This window comes from Diadema setosum, chromosome 12 (assembly GCF_964275005.1).
Source record: "Diadema setosum chromosome 12, eeDiaSeto1, whole genome shotgun sequence".
Classification (NCBI taxonomy): Eukaryota; Metazoa; Echinodermata; class Echinoidea; order Diadematoida; family Diadematidae; genus Diadema; species Diadema setosum.
Window position 1 is genome coordinate 33,195,939 of NC_092696.1, and position 14,673 is coordinate 33,210,611.

The 14,673-nt window shown below is 39.2% G+C and overlaps 1 protein-coding gene across 1 annotated transcript in view; it reads right to left on the bottom strand.

The window, feature by feature from the left end:
- The window catches only part of LOC140235899 (uncharacterized), a 60,645-nt gene that overhangs the window by 13,516 nt on the left and 32,456 nt on the right, over nt 1–14,673 (bottom strand). The window contains exons 3-10 of the mRNA XM_072315889.1: nt 8,968–9,028; nt 7,281–7,385; nt 6,101–6,199; nt 5,174–5,293; nt 4,354–4,575; nt 2,629–2,672; nt 2,122–2,151; nt 873–918 (exon numbers count right to left, since the gene is read on the bottom strand). Of these exons, the coding sequence (XP_072171990.1) occupies nt 873–918; nt 2,122–2,151; nt 2,629–2,672; nt 4,354–4,575; nt 5,174–5,293; nt 6,101–6,199; nt 7,281–7,385; nt 8,968–9,028 (727 nt within the window). The remainder of the gene's footprint in view (nt 1–872; nt 919–2,121; nt 2,152–2,628; nt 2,673–4,353; nt 4,576–5,173; nt 5,294–6,100; nt 6,200–7,280; nt 7,386–8,967; nt 9,029–14,673) is intronic.

The window sequence follows — 14,673 nt, forward strand, 5'->3', positions numbered from 1 at the left end:
AAAGAGCATGCAATTCTAAGGTGTATCAAAAGTTTATTTGATGAAATTTGGTTTTGAAATGGCTGAAATATCCAAAAACAAAGTGGAACAAAGGATCCTAATAAAGTTGTGGCCTGTCGCCTTTTATTACTATCACTTTTTTGGATATCTCAGCCATGTGAAAACCGATTTTCATCAAATAAACGTTGAATCCTTCTTAAAATTACATGCTCTTCATATTTCATGAGAGGTTTCTCATTATCTCACTTGGGAATGTTCAAAACATGAATTCCCACCCCAACCACTACTGTACACTCCCTTTAAGCTGTTTTGATTTCTTGGTAACAATGTGAAAAAAATGTTTATCAATGGAAGGTAGGCAAGGGCAGATCCAGGAAATCTGTAAAGGTGGGGGGGGGGGGGGGGGCAACTAATTTATCTGGTGCCACTTCCGGGTTTCATTTCATTTTTTTCACAGTCACAGTCAATAACCACAGTGTAATAACAAAGGGTCAAAGAAGTACTTTCTATAAGTCTCGCTAAAGTGTATCATGACACAAACTACTGTAAAAGTGGATATTTTCGCCCAAAAAATGTTTTCACTCTCGGCAGGGTTAGAAGAGTCTCGCATGTTTTTAATTCCGCAGAATCACGACATCAACTACTGGAAAATTACATAGCTTTACATGGCAAGCAAAAATATTCACTTGGTTTCATTTTCGTGCTAATTTCTGGTTGCATGAAATGTTCGAAAATTGCACTGAAAAATTACACATGAAAATTTCCACTTTTATAGTAGTTGGCGACCTGTCTGCAGAGACCACCTTCCTATAAAGTCCACCTTTTATGTGGCCACTGTACACAGGTTGGACTGTATTCAGACTCCAGCATACCTTCTCTTCCACAGTCAAGGCTCGCTCCTTCAGCATACTGACATGTCTGATGAAAGTAAGTGATTAAAACAAAAACAGTGCAGGCAAACATAAAAGAGTGCATGTCAAAAACAACAACAAGAACTCAAAGAAGTTGTTATGAGAAAACCCAAGCGAATATTTGAACACTCATCACCATACATTTAACCCTTTGAAGACTATTATGAGTCTATGGGAAATGTGAGTTATAGCAAAATCAACTCCTCCTCAATGGGTTAAAAAAAGAAGAAAGAAACAAGCGATTTGTGCCAAATTGTCAAAAATATTAATTGCTCTGCATCATACACTGTAGGTGTGGAAGCATAGAATTCAAATGTACCAGCTCAAAAGGATTTAAATTTTACTTTTTTGATTTCACTTGGCACATTAACAGGGTGACTATTAATCACAAAGAAATGGGCTTTCTTTTTTTTGTGCTTCGTCTCAATTTCAGAAGTATGTCTCTTGAAGGGATTTTCTGCGCACTATCTGCCAAAGTGAGTCTGAAGAGATGAGTGGTATTCAAACATTCAGTGTGCATGCAAAACTTCAAATCATATGGTGTGAAACAGATATGGGTGCAATGTCAAACCACATAAAAAAAAAATCAGTTACAGTGTCACAACAGATATATAAACATAGAACACTTACAGAAAATCATGGGACTCTAAAATCTGTTAGAAACACTACTTTCAATTGATTCCATGCTTCTAAATTCTTTCAAATTTACACAAGACAGGATGACTAGTTCCAGAAAATCCCCAAACTTAAAATTAGTGGTGACCAACAACACATATTCTGACCTTATGTGGGGGAGTTAACTGATGAGAGTTTTTGTGGGTTTAGTGATGCAGTCAAGATGGTTGCAAGCCATGTTCTGCCACTTTATGGCTCTGACCTAAATTTTACCATTCACACTAAAGCATTCAAATGTGATGTTTGATTAAAAATATTCAGCAAATTCAAAGAATGATATTTGGGCATATCCAGGAGCAATATGTCACATGAAAGTTAAATCAGTCCATCCATAAAATCACTCTGAAAAACACACCCGCAGTGAAGCACAATACTGCAAAAACTGTGGAAATCAAATTAGTTTATATAATACAACACTCCACAAGTAGAAAATGACAAGAAATTGTGTGTCACTGAAGTTCAATTAAAACTGAATGATAATGACAGTGCCATTACAGCCCCACAAGAGAAGACATAATGCGGCAAGCAAACTTACCCACGATCAACTGTCGTCACAATCACAGTCCTACAAAAATTCAAAAGAAATCACAAATCAAATAAAATTTCAGTGGATTATTGATAGAAACTTGACAGCCAACAGGCTGATGAGGCAAAATTACAAGCTGAAAACTGGTATACAAACACAGAGAAATGTATAGAATATGAAAATATGCAATATGTACAAGCTAGAATTTGATAAATATTGAAAATATTGCTCAAAAGTTTGCGATGAGATGTGAATACAGTTCCTAAAATTCCTTAATGACAAGACAGAAAGCATGTAGTCATCCTAATTAACATGCAGACTAATGGGTTAAGAATATACCTCAACATACCAAGGTATTAAAGATGAGAAAAATTGGTATGATTCTACAAATTCTTTCCATCAAATATCAAAACTATTTTGGTAAGCAAACTGAAAACCTGTGCACATTATAAATCCAAACAATGCCAAAGTTTTATGCTGTGGGTCACCTAGACAGATTTTGTATCGAACACTTACTTCTGCTTGGTTAGATCCTTGATACGTGCATTCATCTCTGACAGCTGTGGAGGAAACCAACACAAAATATCAATAACTTTTTTCTTGGAATAAACCTCTTCTGTAATTAAAACACAAAAGCACTCAAAGTTTACATCAATTTATTCTGGCATACAATTTGTATTTTGTGAAATACCTAGAATGTAATACAGGTATTCATCAACAAAGTAGTCACATGAAAATCAAATTAGACAGAGTGCAAGCGAACAATATCATTTTAAAAAAAAAAATAGTTTTTGTAGCTACAAGAATGATTCACATTTCAGCCAGCAAACGAAGAGGAAGAAGAGAAGAGGTGGAGGAATATCAGGAGGAGGACAAAGATAGGAGGAGAAAGAGGAGGAGAAAGTTGGGAGGAGCAGGAGGAGGAGAGGAGGAGGAAGAGGAAGAAGAGGAGGAAGAGGAGGAGGGGGAAGAGGAAGAAGAGGAGGAAGAGGAGGAGGAAATAGAGGGAGAAGAGGAGGAGGAAGTAGAGGGAGAGGAGGAGGAGGAAGAGGAGGAGAAGGAGGAGAAGGAGGAGGAAGAGGAGGAAGAGGAGGAAGATGAGGAGGAGGAGGAAGAGGAGGAGGAAGAGGAAGAAGATGAAGAGGAGGAGGAAGAAGAGGAAGAGAACGTTGGGAGGAGCAGGAGCAGGATGAGGAAGAAGAAGCTGTGAAAGAGAAGAAAAGGAGCGAGTGGGAGAAGTAGGAAGAGGATGAGAAAGAGAAGAAAGAGGAGAAAGGGGAAGAGGAGGATGATGGTGATGGAGATGACAGTGGTAATGATGAGGAGGAGGAGGAATAGGAGAAAGTCGGAAGGAGCAGGAGGACGAGGAGGAAGAGGAGCAGCAGCAGCAGGAGGGGGAGGAGGAAGAAGAGGAGGAGGAGAAAGAGGAGGAAGATTGAGGAAGAGGAGGAGGAGAAAGTTGGGAGGAGCAGGAGCAGGATGAGGAAGAAGCTGTGGAAGAGAAGAAAAGGAGCGAGTGGGAGGAGTAGGAAGAGGATGAGAAAGAGAAGAAAGAGGAGAAAGGGGAAGAGGAGGATGATGGTGATGGAGATGACAGTGGTAACGATGAGAAGGAGGAGGAATAGGAGAAAGTCGGGAGGAGCAGGAGGACGAGAAGGAAGAGGAGCAGCAGCAGCAGGAGGGGGAGGAGGAAGAAGAGGAGGAGGATGATGGTGATGGAGATGACAGTGGTAACGATGAGAAGGAGGAGGAATAGGAGAAAGTCGGGAGGAGCAGGAGGACGAGAAGGAAGAGGAGCAGCAGCAGCAGGAGGGGGAGGAGGAAGAAGAGGAGGAGGATGATGGTGATGGAGATGTCGGTGGTAATGATGATGAGGAGGAGGAATAGAAGGAGGAAGTCAGAGGGGCAGGAGGAAGAGGAGGAGGAGAAATAGGAGGAGGAAGGAGGAGGAAGAGAAAGACAAGGAAGTTGTGGAGGAGGCAGAGGAAGAAAGGAGGGAGTGGGAGGAGGATGACGATGATGATGATGAAACAGTATTTATATAATGCCACTTATTTGTAGAAACTGTGCAGGAGGAGGAAGAGGATGAGAAAGAAAAGGAGGAACAGGAGGAGGAGGAGGAAGAAGAAGAGAAAGAGAAAAACAGGGAGGAAGTTGTGGAGGAGGAAGAGGAGGAAGAGGAGGATGGTGATGATGACAAGGATCGGGAGGAGGAAGAGAAGGAAGCGGACTCCAACTCACATCATATTGCTGCCTCTCCTTCCTCTGTTTCAGGTCGTAAATGTCCCCGTAGACCTCCACCAGCTTGGCATGCAGCATCTCGGCAATCTCCCTCAGGCGCTCCTCAGAGTCGCGGGCGCTGATGCGGATCTGGGGAACGTTCTGCTCGACACGGCGCTCCCGTTCTGCCATCATCTCCGCAGAGGTCTGCGATTTCTCCTTCTTAGCTTTAGCGATACTTTCCTGCATGGTAAAGAAAGCATAAAACATACTTAACTTAAGCCAATCTCTAAGAAGACTTTCCAGATAATAGATGCATTTTAATTCAAGGGAAGGGGAAGAATCATAAGTTTTTTTCAGATGTAAAAACAACATTCTAACTTATGCTGCAATCTACAGCACATCTCTCACTTGACACAAATAAATGGTGCATTCATGGAATAATGGAGGTGTTTTCAACAATTTGAAGATATTCAAAACTTCAAACATCCATCAATCAGCTATGTCTACTTTGTTTCCCATTGCCTGCTATATGTACATACTCATGGAAAACTGAGGCATGGAAAGAAACTAGAATATTACTCTGTGCAAGCTTTGAGTCAGAATTCAAATACACTTGTACGTGCAATTCAACACGTGGTAATATTCATTCCCAAATCTAACTGAATCTCTTTTCTTGTGCAGTTTGTATGAACATTAGCTAAACAGTTTCTCAAATGCTACAATTTTCATTATTACATTTGTAGTTTGTACAGCATTCATGACCTTCTGCTTCTAAACAATGACATGGACATTTATTGGCGTTTCACAGGGTGAAGGAGGATAAGGAGGAACCACTTACAGCGATGTTGTATTTTGGGATAGAGTAAACCTTCTGGTCCTGCTCCATGGCTCGACGGCGCTTGGCCTCCGCCTCTTGACGACGTCGCTGGATGTCTTCGCGCATCTTCCGCATCTCCTCCTACAGGGAGTGTTCCGGAAGATTCCAAAGGAGGCGGGGAAAGAACGTGACTTTAATAGTCATCCTGTGAACTGTGGATCACTATTAAAACCAGTTTTATAATCTCCAACAAAATAAAAAAGGGCCAGTTTTCAGGAGACTCCCATGAAGGCAGGGAAAACTTGACTTTAGTTGTGATCTCTCGACCCATGCTTCACAAACACATTCTTTAATCTCGTTTGAAATAAAAAAGGACCAGTTTCTGGAAGATTCCAAAGGAGGCGGAGAAAACTCGAGTTAGTCATCGTGTAAACTGTGCATTGCAAACCAGTTTCGTAATCTCAGATGAAATAAAAAAAGGACCCCTTTATCCCATTTACTTGTACACACCTGGGTCAAGAGGGACATAGTGGGTGATATTAAATCTTGTCCCCTAAACATTTGTGCTTGACAAGATTGAACACTGAAGCTCCAACCAAAAGTCAAGAGTCTCATCCAGTTGCATGTGTTGTAGCAAGTCGATTGGCGGTTTAACGCTTATATCATTGTGCGCATGGCAGATTGTCTTTAACGCGCTTTCCTGCGCATGGCAGATTGTTGTTAACACGCTTCCCTGCGCATGGCACGATGTTGTTAACCCTGTGTACACTCCCACACCTTAACAATAATCTGCCATGTGCAGGGAAGTGTTGTAATGACATCTGCCATGAACATGATGAAATATCGTGCAAGAAGCATTCACTGACACAAATTCTGCATCTCAATATCGGGTAAAACCAATTTCTATCTTTACAAATTTTTGATATTCTTTTCCCATTTCCTACGTACCTCAGCTCTGGCTTTCCTCTCCTCTTCCTCTGCCTTCTCCAATCGCTCTCGCTCCTCGCGGGCTCGCTCTCGTTCTTCGCGTGCTCTGCGAATCTCCTCCTGAACAAGCGTACCAAAACGATGCAATTCCACACATCAAATGGTTTAAAGGGATCGTATAGTTTTGGTTGAGACCTAACTTCAGGTTTCTAACATTTTTAGGTGAGATAATAAGAAACCTCTTATGACGAGCAAGTAATTCTAAAAGGAAGTCAACGTTTACTTGATGAAAATTGGTTTTGAAATGGCTGAGATACCCGAAACAGGACAATCCTAATAAAAGGTGGGACCAACCTTTTATTACGATCGCTTTGTTTTAAGTTGTTTTTGGATGTCTCTGCCATTCCAAAACCGATTTTCATCACATAAACTTTGAATTCCTCATAGAATGGCATGCTCTGAGCTATTTCATAAGTGGTTTCTTGATATCTCACAAAAAGTCAAAAGCACATTCCTCATCTCCCCCAATACTATACCATCCCTTTAAGGTACTTGGTAATGTCCCTCTATCACTATTTGAAAAGTTCTAGTCAATAATTCCATTATTGTATTAGTCTTCTTTGCATCTGAGGGTAATTTGAAACCACAATGCATTTGTTTCGGTGTCAAGACACAAATAAACTGTTGTGGTGCCATTATTTTCAAACCTGTTGAGGATCGGCTGATCTTACTACGTATAACACGCATTTCTTCAGTGGGTTAAATTTTGTGTATAATTTGCAAGGATGCCAACCTTATGAACAGCACTGCAATATTCCAATGACTGGAATGGTTTGTTTTTGGTGGGAAAACAGAATTTTTACCTTTCCTGCAGAGACAAATGTATGTAGTGATCAGGGAAAAACAGTATTTTCCATAAAACTGGCAGTATTCACGGCAAAAAAAAAGAAAAAAGAGCTCAATATACTGCCAAAAGAAAAATATGACTGTTAGCATCTCTGCATTATTATTTGAAACACAGTTTTGGGTGATTTTAAATGCTGAGCAAACTTCCAAATACATGCACACACACAAAGAACAAGAAATGAATCACTACTACGGCAAGTATTTCATCCCGCAACAATATTAATGCACTGTCAAGGCATACAAACTTTGTAATTTTGGTTGTTTTTTAATGCGAAACCAAAGTACAAGCTTTTACCTTGCGCTCCGGAGTCAAAGCTGAAACTGTGGAGTTCTGCAGTATTTCCCGGTGAGTGCGCTGCTCCGCTTCCAAGCGATCTTGCTCCCTCTTGTCGCGTAACTCCTGCAAACCGGACAGGTGTAACCAGGGCGTTACACTTACTCTTTTTGCACCACTTGCTCTAAGCAGATTTTCAAATTGTTGCAGAATAATTGCTCAATCATGAATTTTACTTTCCCATGTAAAAGAAAGTCAAAAAATATAAGAGAATGATACAGAAAATCACTTGTGTAAGTCAAGGGATTTTGTTTGCATTCTACGAAAATACCCTCCTCCCCCGACATCATGCATCATTTCACTAGAGAGTGCGTGAAATGGTGAGAGAGAGAGGGAGAGAGAGAAAGCTGAAAAGAAATTTATACACTTTTCTTCTCATGCATTTGGGGATGGAGAGATATTTTTCCCTGACGAGGACACACAGAAAACATATTCTAACTTTGTACCAAGAACAGGTCTCAAGAAAATATTTTTTCAAAAGACAATGACAATTAGTAAATTTTTGTGCACATACTGAATGAAGAGCTTCTCAATACCAAGATCACAAAAAGTTGCCAACATGTTTACTCTCTAAACCTCTACATTTCCAATCTTTTTTACAGACCATATTTGATTTATTTCCAAAATTTTTACTTATTTGCTTTTCTGATGCTTCTGTTTTCATACAAAGCGTGCAGCAGGTCAGGATGGACATTCTCTTTAACTCTTTATGTGCCAGGTTCGCTCGCCCGACTCAGTCGACGGCATGCGAACTTCGCATATTCCTCTCAAACGCACAAACCTGCCCCAACCGATCGATAAATCGCCCAATGCAACAGTACAGTGAAAGAGTTTCTCGCGATTCCGTTCCTCTCACATATAGCTTGCATTTTTTTTTTCTTTTTGGTGATTGACTATCAAACGGTGTTCCCTTCTGGATTTGCCTGTAAAATCTAGATTTCTGTCGCTATCTTGTGTGCAAAAGTTACACCTTTACAGTTATGTAGCTACTTAGCATTTGAAAGTTAGTAGTCATAGATTTGTTATACAGTTCACATCAGTGCAAAGCTTGGCATTTTCTGTACAACTTTGCTCACTGCGTCTGCACTAATACACAGAAATTTATTAAAGTTATGTACATAGATTTGAAAACCAGAATGTTTTCACAAATCATGACTGCCTTGGTGTCTCAGAATAATGTGGCACACAGGGGTTTCCACCATGGCACATAAAGAGTTATTAAAAGGGGATGGCTAGTAACTGATCAGTGGGAATCAGTGGGAATGCTGGAGGAAGATTGTTCCAATCCTTGTGGGATTCATTAAAAGAGAACATTATATATCTATTGTTGTGTGAAAATTACTTGCTTCAGAATGGTCTCATAATTCAAGCAAAATAATGTTTCGAGGTTAGCATGCCTGTCCAGTGAAGGGGCATTAATCTGCACATTACTTGAATACGAGACCGTTCTGAGGCAAATAATTTTCACACAACAATAGATATATAATGTACTCTTAAATGAATCCCACAAGGATTGGAACAATCTTCCCCCAGCATTCCCACTGATTCCCAGTGACCAGTTACTAGCCATCCCCTCTAAAGGGCAATACCTGTGGAGTGTGGGGGAGGATAGGAACGCAAGCACACAGGCAATAACACCTCTTCTCACCTGAGCCTTCCTCTCCGCCTCAGTCATGGTTTTCTCACCACCAAGAGACGACTTCTCTGACCTATGTAATCAAAAGAAAGTATACAGTTACACGTACCAGTAGTTCACCTGTGAGGAGTATCTTATCTTGGATATGATTATGTATGCTTTTGCTTTGACCATACAGACAGCAAATATCTGTTTGGAAATTGAGAGATACCCAGGTGAAATAGAAGATAAGACATACTGTAACAAGTACATGTATTATAGAAGAGAGTTGTTATACTGTGTGGAAAATGAAGTTAAAAGTGTTGGAAGCCCCCAGACCTATTCTGTTGTAACACTGTAACTTAAATAATGTCAGCCATAACAAGGGGATGTCCAAAATAAGAAGAAACTAGAGATTGTAATTTGTCATCACTGACAAATTAAGGTGATCCAATTTTTTTTTTTAATCAATGATTCAAGTCCTGATCGCAATAGGCATGACCATGCAGGTTTCATCTGTGTTCAGAGACATTGGCCGCGTGATGTTTGGATTCTCATTTAGAAAAGGGAGTCATATCTGCCATTTTTGGTACCAAATCTGTATACACTATAACGAAGATACAGCAACAAGTACATATAACCTTTGACCCCACTTTGCATAACGTAGATGGCATCTGAGCAAAAAGTGGTTATTTTGTGAAATGATTCTTGTAACATGATCTTTGCGTGTGCAAAATATGGGAAAAATAAGACATGTATTCACCAAGATACAGGATGAAACATTTATGACCTTTGACCCTAATTTACATACCCAAGATGGTGTCCGATCAAGTAGTTGTTATTTTATCAAATAATGTACGTGACATGAACTAAACATGTGCAAAATATTGAAGTGATAGAGGCTGTTTTTCTTGAGTTATTGCAAAGAAAGTTGCAGAAAGAAAGAAATATCTCAATACATCGAAGATAAGCTTTAATTTCAACCAAAATTTTTGACGTGATCCCGACATCGTATGAAAAAACGAAGGGCACACTCAAGGTAGCGTAAAGTCTCAGCTACAACATATTAAAATCTGGGAGAAATTTACCAAAGGGTAAGTGAGCTAGTGCTCGCTAAAGATAGTCATGTCAATTTTCATTTCCAGAAAAACTGCACTCCCATAGAGATAACACGTAAACTGGTCAAATTTGACAAGAATACTTTCAATCCATTTTTACGAGGTGATGCCGTCATCCAATCAAAATGTTATTATTACATTAATGAAAGAACATTTAATAAGCTACAACATACTGAAATCTGGGTGAAAATCGGCAAAGGATTTAATAGTGAGATACACTTGAATGAACGTAAAATTTGATGACGTCATTTTGAAAATTTACTTTTTTTACTTTATTAAGAAATTTGATATCTTTTAATCATTTTGCCAACATTGCCACCCCATGAAATGATATGGACAACTCATCAGCTTTTAGAATATGTAAAGAAAATGGGGGTCACCGTCCATCCTGACGAGTAAAATCGGGTTTAAAATTGGCGATTTTTTTGCATAGTTACACTGTATATCGCCATTGACGCGCGCGTGGAATTTTGACTTTGACGGGCCCGTATGACGTCATATTGAGTCGGATTGACTTTACACTTGGTAAAATTATTCCTTGACATTTCAAACAACCGATCCGTGTGAAAAACCGGGAAATTTATATTGCATATAAGAGTTATGCGTGCGTATATGCGCGCGCGCGTACGCGTCCGTCCATATTTTTCAATTTTTCAAAAAATGCTCCAAATGGTGTGAAACATGTGCAAAAAAAATTTGAGCTCGATTGGAGCATACAAATATTTCAACGCGCGCATGCCCGCACGTTTTAGGATATAAATGAATTTTGAGAATATGAGTAGAATGCACTTGACTTGAAATATATGTGACGTGAATTTCATTGAAAAATTCCATTCCATTAATGAGATATGATTGAGAACGTGTTTTCATATAATGACGTCATAGTGACGTCACGGTAGACTGATCACTATGATTTTACTAGATTTCTCGTCTTTGGGACACGATACATACATGGTATAAGTTTGAACTTGATAGGCATAGCACTTTCTGAGCTAACCTCTGCACAACTGTGGGGGAGAAATAAAGAAAAAAAAGAAGAAAGAATCCGTACAGATACAGAAGGTGATCCGAGAGGATACTCGGATCACCTAATAATTATTCTCTGGGAGTAATATGGCTTGAGAGAGGAGCTTTGTCAGCACATACAGTGTAAATCAACTGAAGGCATACTCCCCCCCCCCCCCCCCCCATTTAGACATTATTAGAACATCAGCACTCACAGCAAACAGGTCTACAGAAATAGTATGGTAGCAAATTACACTGTAGAAGCTGCTGGAAGGGATAATCACTTTGATTGCACAGAATGAGAGTCATTACAAAAAGTCTACATGCGAACGGTGACAAACAGATAATGAGCTATGACGTAGATCCGTCATTTGCATACCACCTATCACACTGCGTTGAGCGTTAAAGAATAATACATATTCATGATGCAATCACGCGCCGCAAATGCTACATTGAGCTAATGTATTAATGAAATCTAAATAGTAATAAAGACGCGCGCACCTATTGTCACATCACGAATTTGCATACGCGCTAAGTCACGATCATGCGTTGACCCGATGCGACCTCGTAAGGCCAATGACATTTAGCCAATCAGCGTAGCATATGCAAGTGAGAAGCACGCAATTGCTTTAATAGTGTATGAACATATTGGTGGGTTATTCACTCGGGGCTAAACTGACATGGTTTATGAATATTGAAAAGGTACCGATGGCGAAGATTCACAAAATTCCTCCAAACTCAGTATGAATACACGTGAGTATTTGCTGCAACTTTATACTAGGCAGGTGCATTGTACAAATACAACAGATACAATGGCAGTAAAATAACCCTCCCAAAATGGCCTTCAGGCTCACAGTTGGCACACCGCGCCGTCAATGTATAATTGCGTTTTGTCGTAGAGCTGATTGCGTTGGAGTGAGAAATGACACCTAATTTTCAACTCGAAAGGTACCGATGTAAAATTTTCACAAAACTCTACAAATGAGGTATGTAGAGCAAGCTTGAAATCTAGATTTTCATAAAAGCCAGGTGCATTTAAGCAAAAAGACATGTTCTGGGAGATATGAGTTCGTAAAGTCGAGAGTCCGACCGTGTAAATGTCCTATACCTGATTGTGCGCTCTGAGCGGTACATTTAAAAACGCTCGTTTCCTATGGAGGAGTGCCGCACTTTTTGTAATGTACAATGTAAATTTATGTGATCCACATATCAATACTACTTTGACATTGTGAAATGATATCATTTCCTTAGTTGGCATTTTCTTTTTCAGTTCCTATTGCATGGAAACATGTTGATCTCTTCATGCACTTGTGCTAGCATCCTTTTGCCCTCCAACCATCTCTTACATCGTAGCATAGCTCCGATAGAAACATGCCACACAATATCTAACTGACATGTTGCTCCTGCAAGTCAATTACTGCATTTCAATCTAATAGCAATGGTCTAAAAGGTTTTTTCTTGTCTTTTTATTTCTCAATAAACATGAGTAAATTGTCCTTATCAGAAGAAGAATTTGAAAAGATAGTCCTGACTGCCTCCTCCAAATAAAGACACTTGGTTTGAATTTTAGATTATAGTGGAATATTAAAGCCCAGGCTACTATCCTTTCCCCGAGTACACTCGCGCAGGTATCTATGGGAAATGCGTATTGCAGCAAAATCAGTTCATCCTCGATGGGTTAAAGGGATGGTACAGAATTGGCTGACGTAAGGATTGAGCTTCTAACTTTTCGTGAGATACTAGGAAACGACTCATGAAATGTTACAGAGCTTACCATGCTAAGAGGAATGCAAGGGTTATTTGATGAAAATCAATTTTGAAATGGCTGAAAATGTCAAAAAACAACTTTTAGTAAAACAAAGTGCTCCTCATAAAAGGTGGGTCCTATCCTTTATAATTTGGAAATCTCAGCCACTTCAAAACCAATTTTCATCGAATAAATGTAGAAGTCCTCTTCGAATGTCATGTTCTTGTATTTCATAAAAGTTTCTCATTATCTCATCAAAAAACGTTAAGAAACCTGAAGCCAGGTCTCAACCAAAACTATACCCTCCCTTTAACACCTGATTATTTTGTTCTCAAGATTTTTCTTAAGTTTCAGGGTCGAAGTCAATTCAGCATGACTTGTGTTACTTTGTAAAGTATGAACACAGTGTAAATGAGCTATACATCTACAATTAAGGGTAGTGTTCACATACAAAACTTAATTCACTTATAATGCACTGATTATACTGCACACAGATAGGGCACTTCAGCCTCAAATGACTCATAGCTCATAATCGCATTCCTGCTGTCTCCTTAAGTGCTTTGCACTTCAACAGAGATTTTGTTTACACATCTACAACACTTAGCCGTAAAGCAAAGGTCATGCCAGTAATAAAGCAGGTCAATGTACTCAAGTACTTAACTACATTCCAGGCATCATGTATTTTGTTATTTAAGTTTTGCTCTTCTTGTCAGCAAAGTTTTATAGCTTTTCACACTCCTGTGAACTACAACGTATATGACAGGTTTTAAGGGCACTAATTAGCAATTTGGTGGATCATGTAAAAAAAAAAAAGAATTGAATCTTCTCAAACTGATTTGAAGAATGATGTCCAAATGGATTTAAAAAGATGAACTCAAACTTTTTTTCACCTCAACAAGTATGACAAGCTTTGATATACTGTTAAAGGGAAGGTAAACCAAAAGAGCAATGTGGATTGAGTGAAAGCAGAAACATTAGCAGAACACATCAGTGAAAGTTTGAGGAAAATCGGACAGTCGATGTAAAAGTTATGAATTTTTTAAGTTTTGGTGTTGGAACCGCTGGATGAGGAGACTACTAGAGGATATGACGTATGAGTGGACAACAATACAAAGAAAATATAAAGGAAATTCGACAAAAATTCACTTTTCTAGAATCATGAAAGAGCAATGGACCAACCGCTTTCAGAAAGCAGGGGGAATAATTGCTACCCTTAACATATGTCAATGTCAAGTTCATGGAATTTGTAATTTTCATGAAAAATAGATTTTTATAGTATTTTCTTTATATTTTCTTGGCATTCTTGTCCACTCATACGTCATAACCTCTAGTAGTCTCCTCATCCAGCGGTTCCAACACCAAAACTTTAGAAATTCATAACTTTTGCATCGATTGTCCGATTTTCTTCAAACTTTCACTGATGTGTTCTACTAATGTTGCTGCTTTCACTCAATCCACATTGCTGTTGGGGTTTATCTTCCCTTTAACAATGTGGGGGACCAATCAACATAAAATACCTGGGGTAGTTGAATCTTTGGTCTTGAATCTTGAAACTTTCTTTATGCACAATTAAATTTTTGTTCTTATGGTCGAGTGAAATTAATTTTGTACCAAGAATTTCAAATTCTATTGAGTGTTGACACATCACACTAACATTACGTAGTGCAAAAATTCACAAAATATGGGTAACAAAATATTTGCGTGTACTTTTTTGGGGGGGTGGGGGTGGGGAGGGGGGAGGCTTCTGGGAGAAGGTACACTTGTATAGGGTCACTGGTATTCAATCCCTCAGATGGGAAGAATCTAAGGACAGAACCTTCAGAAAGTCATGGATGTAATTTCTTTTTTAGTTTTTATTAAGGGGGAGTA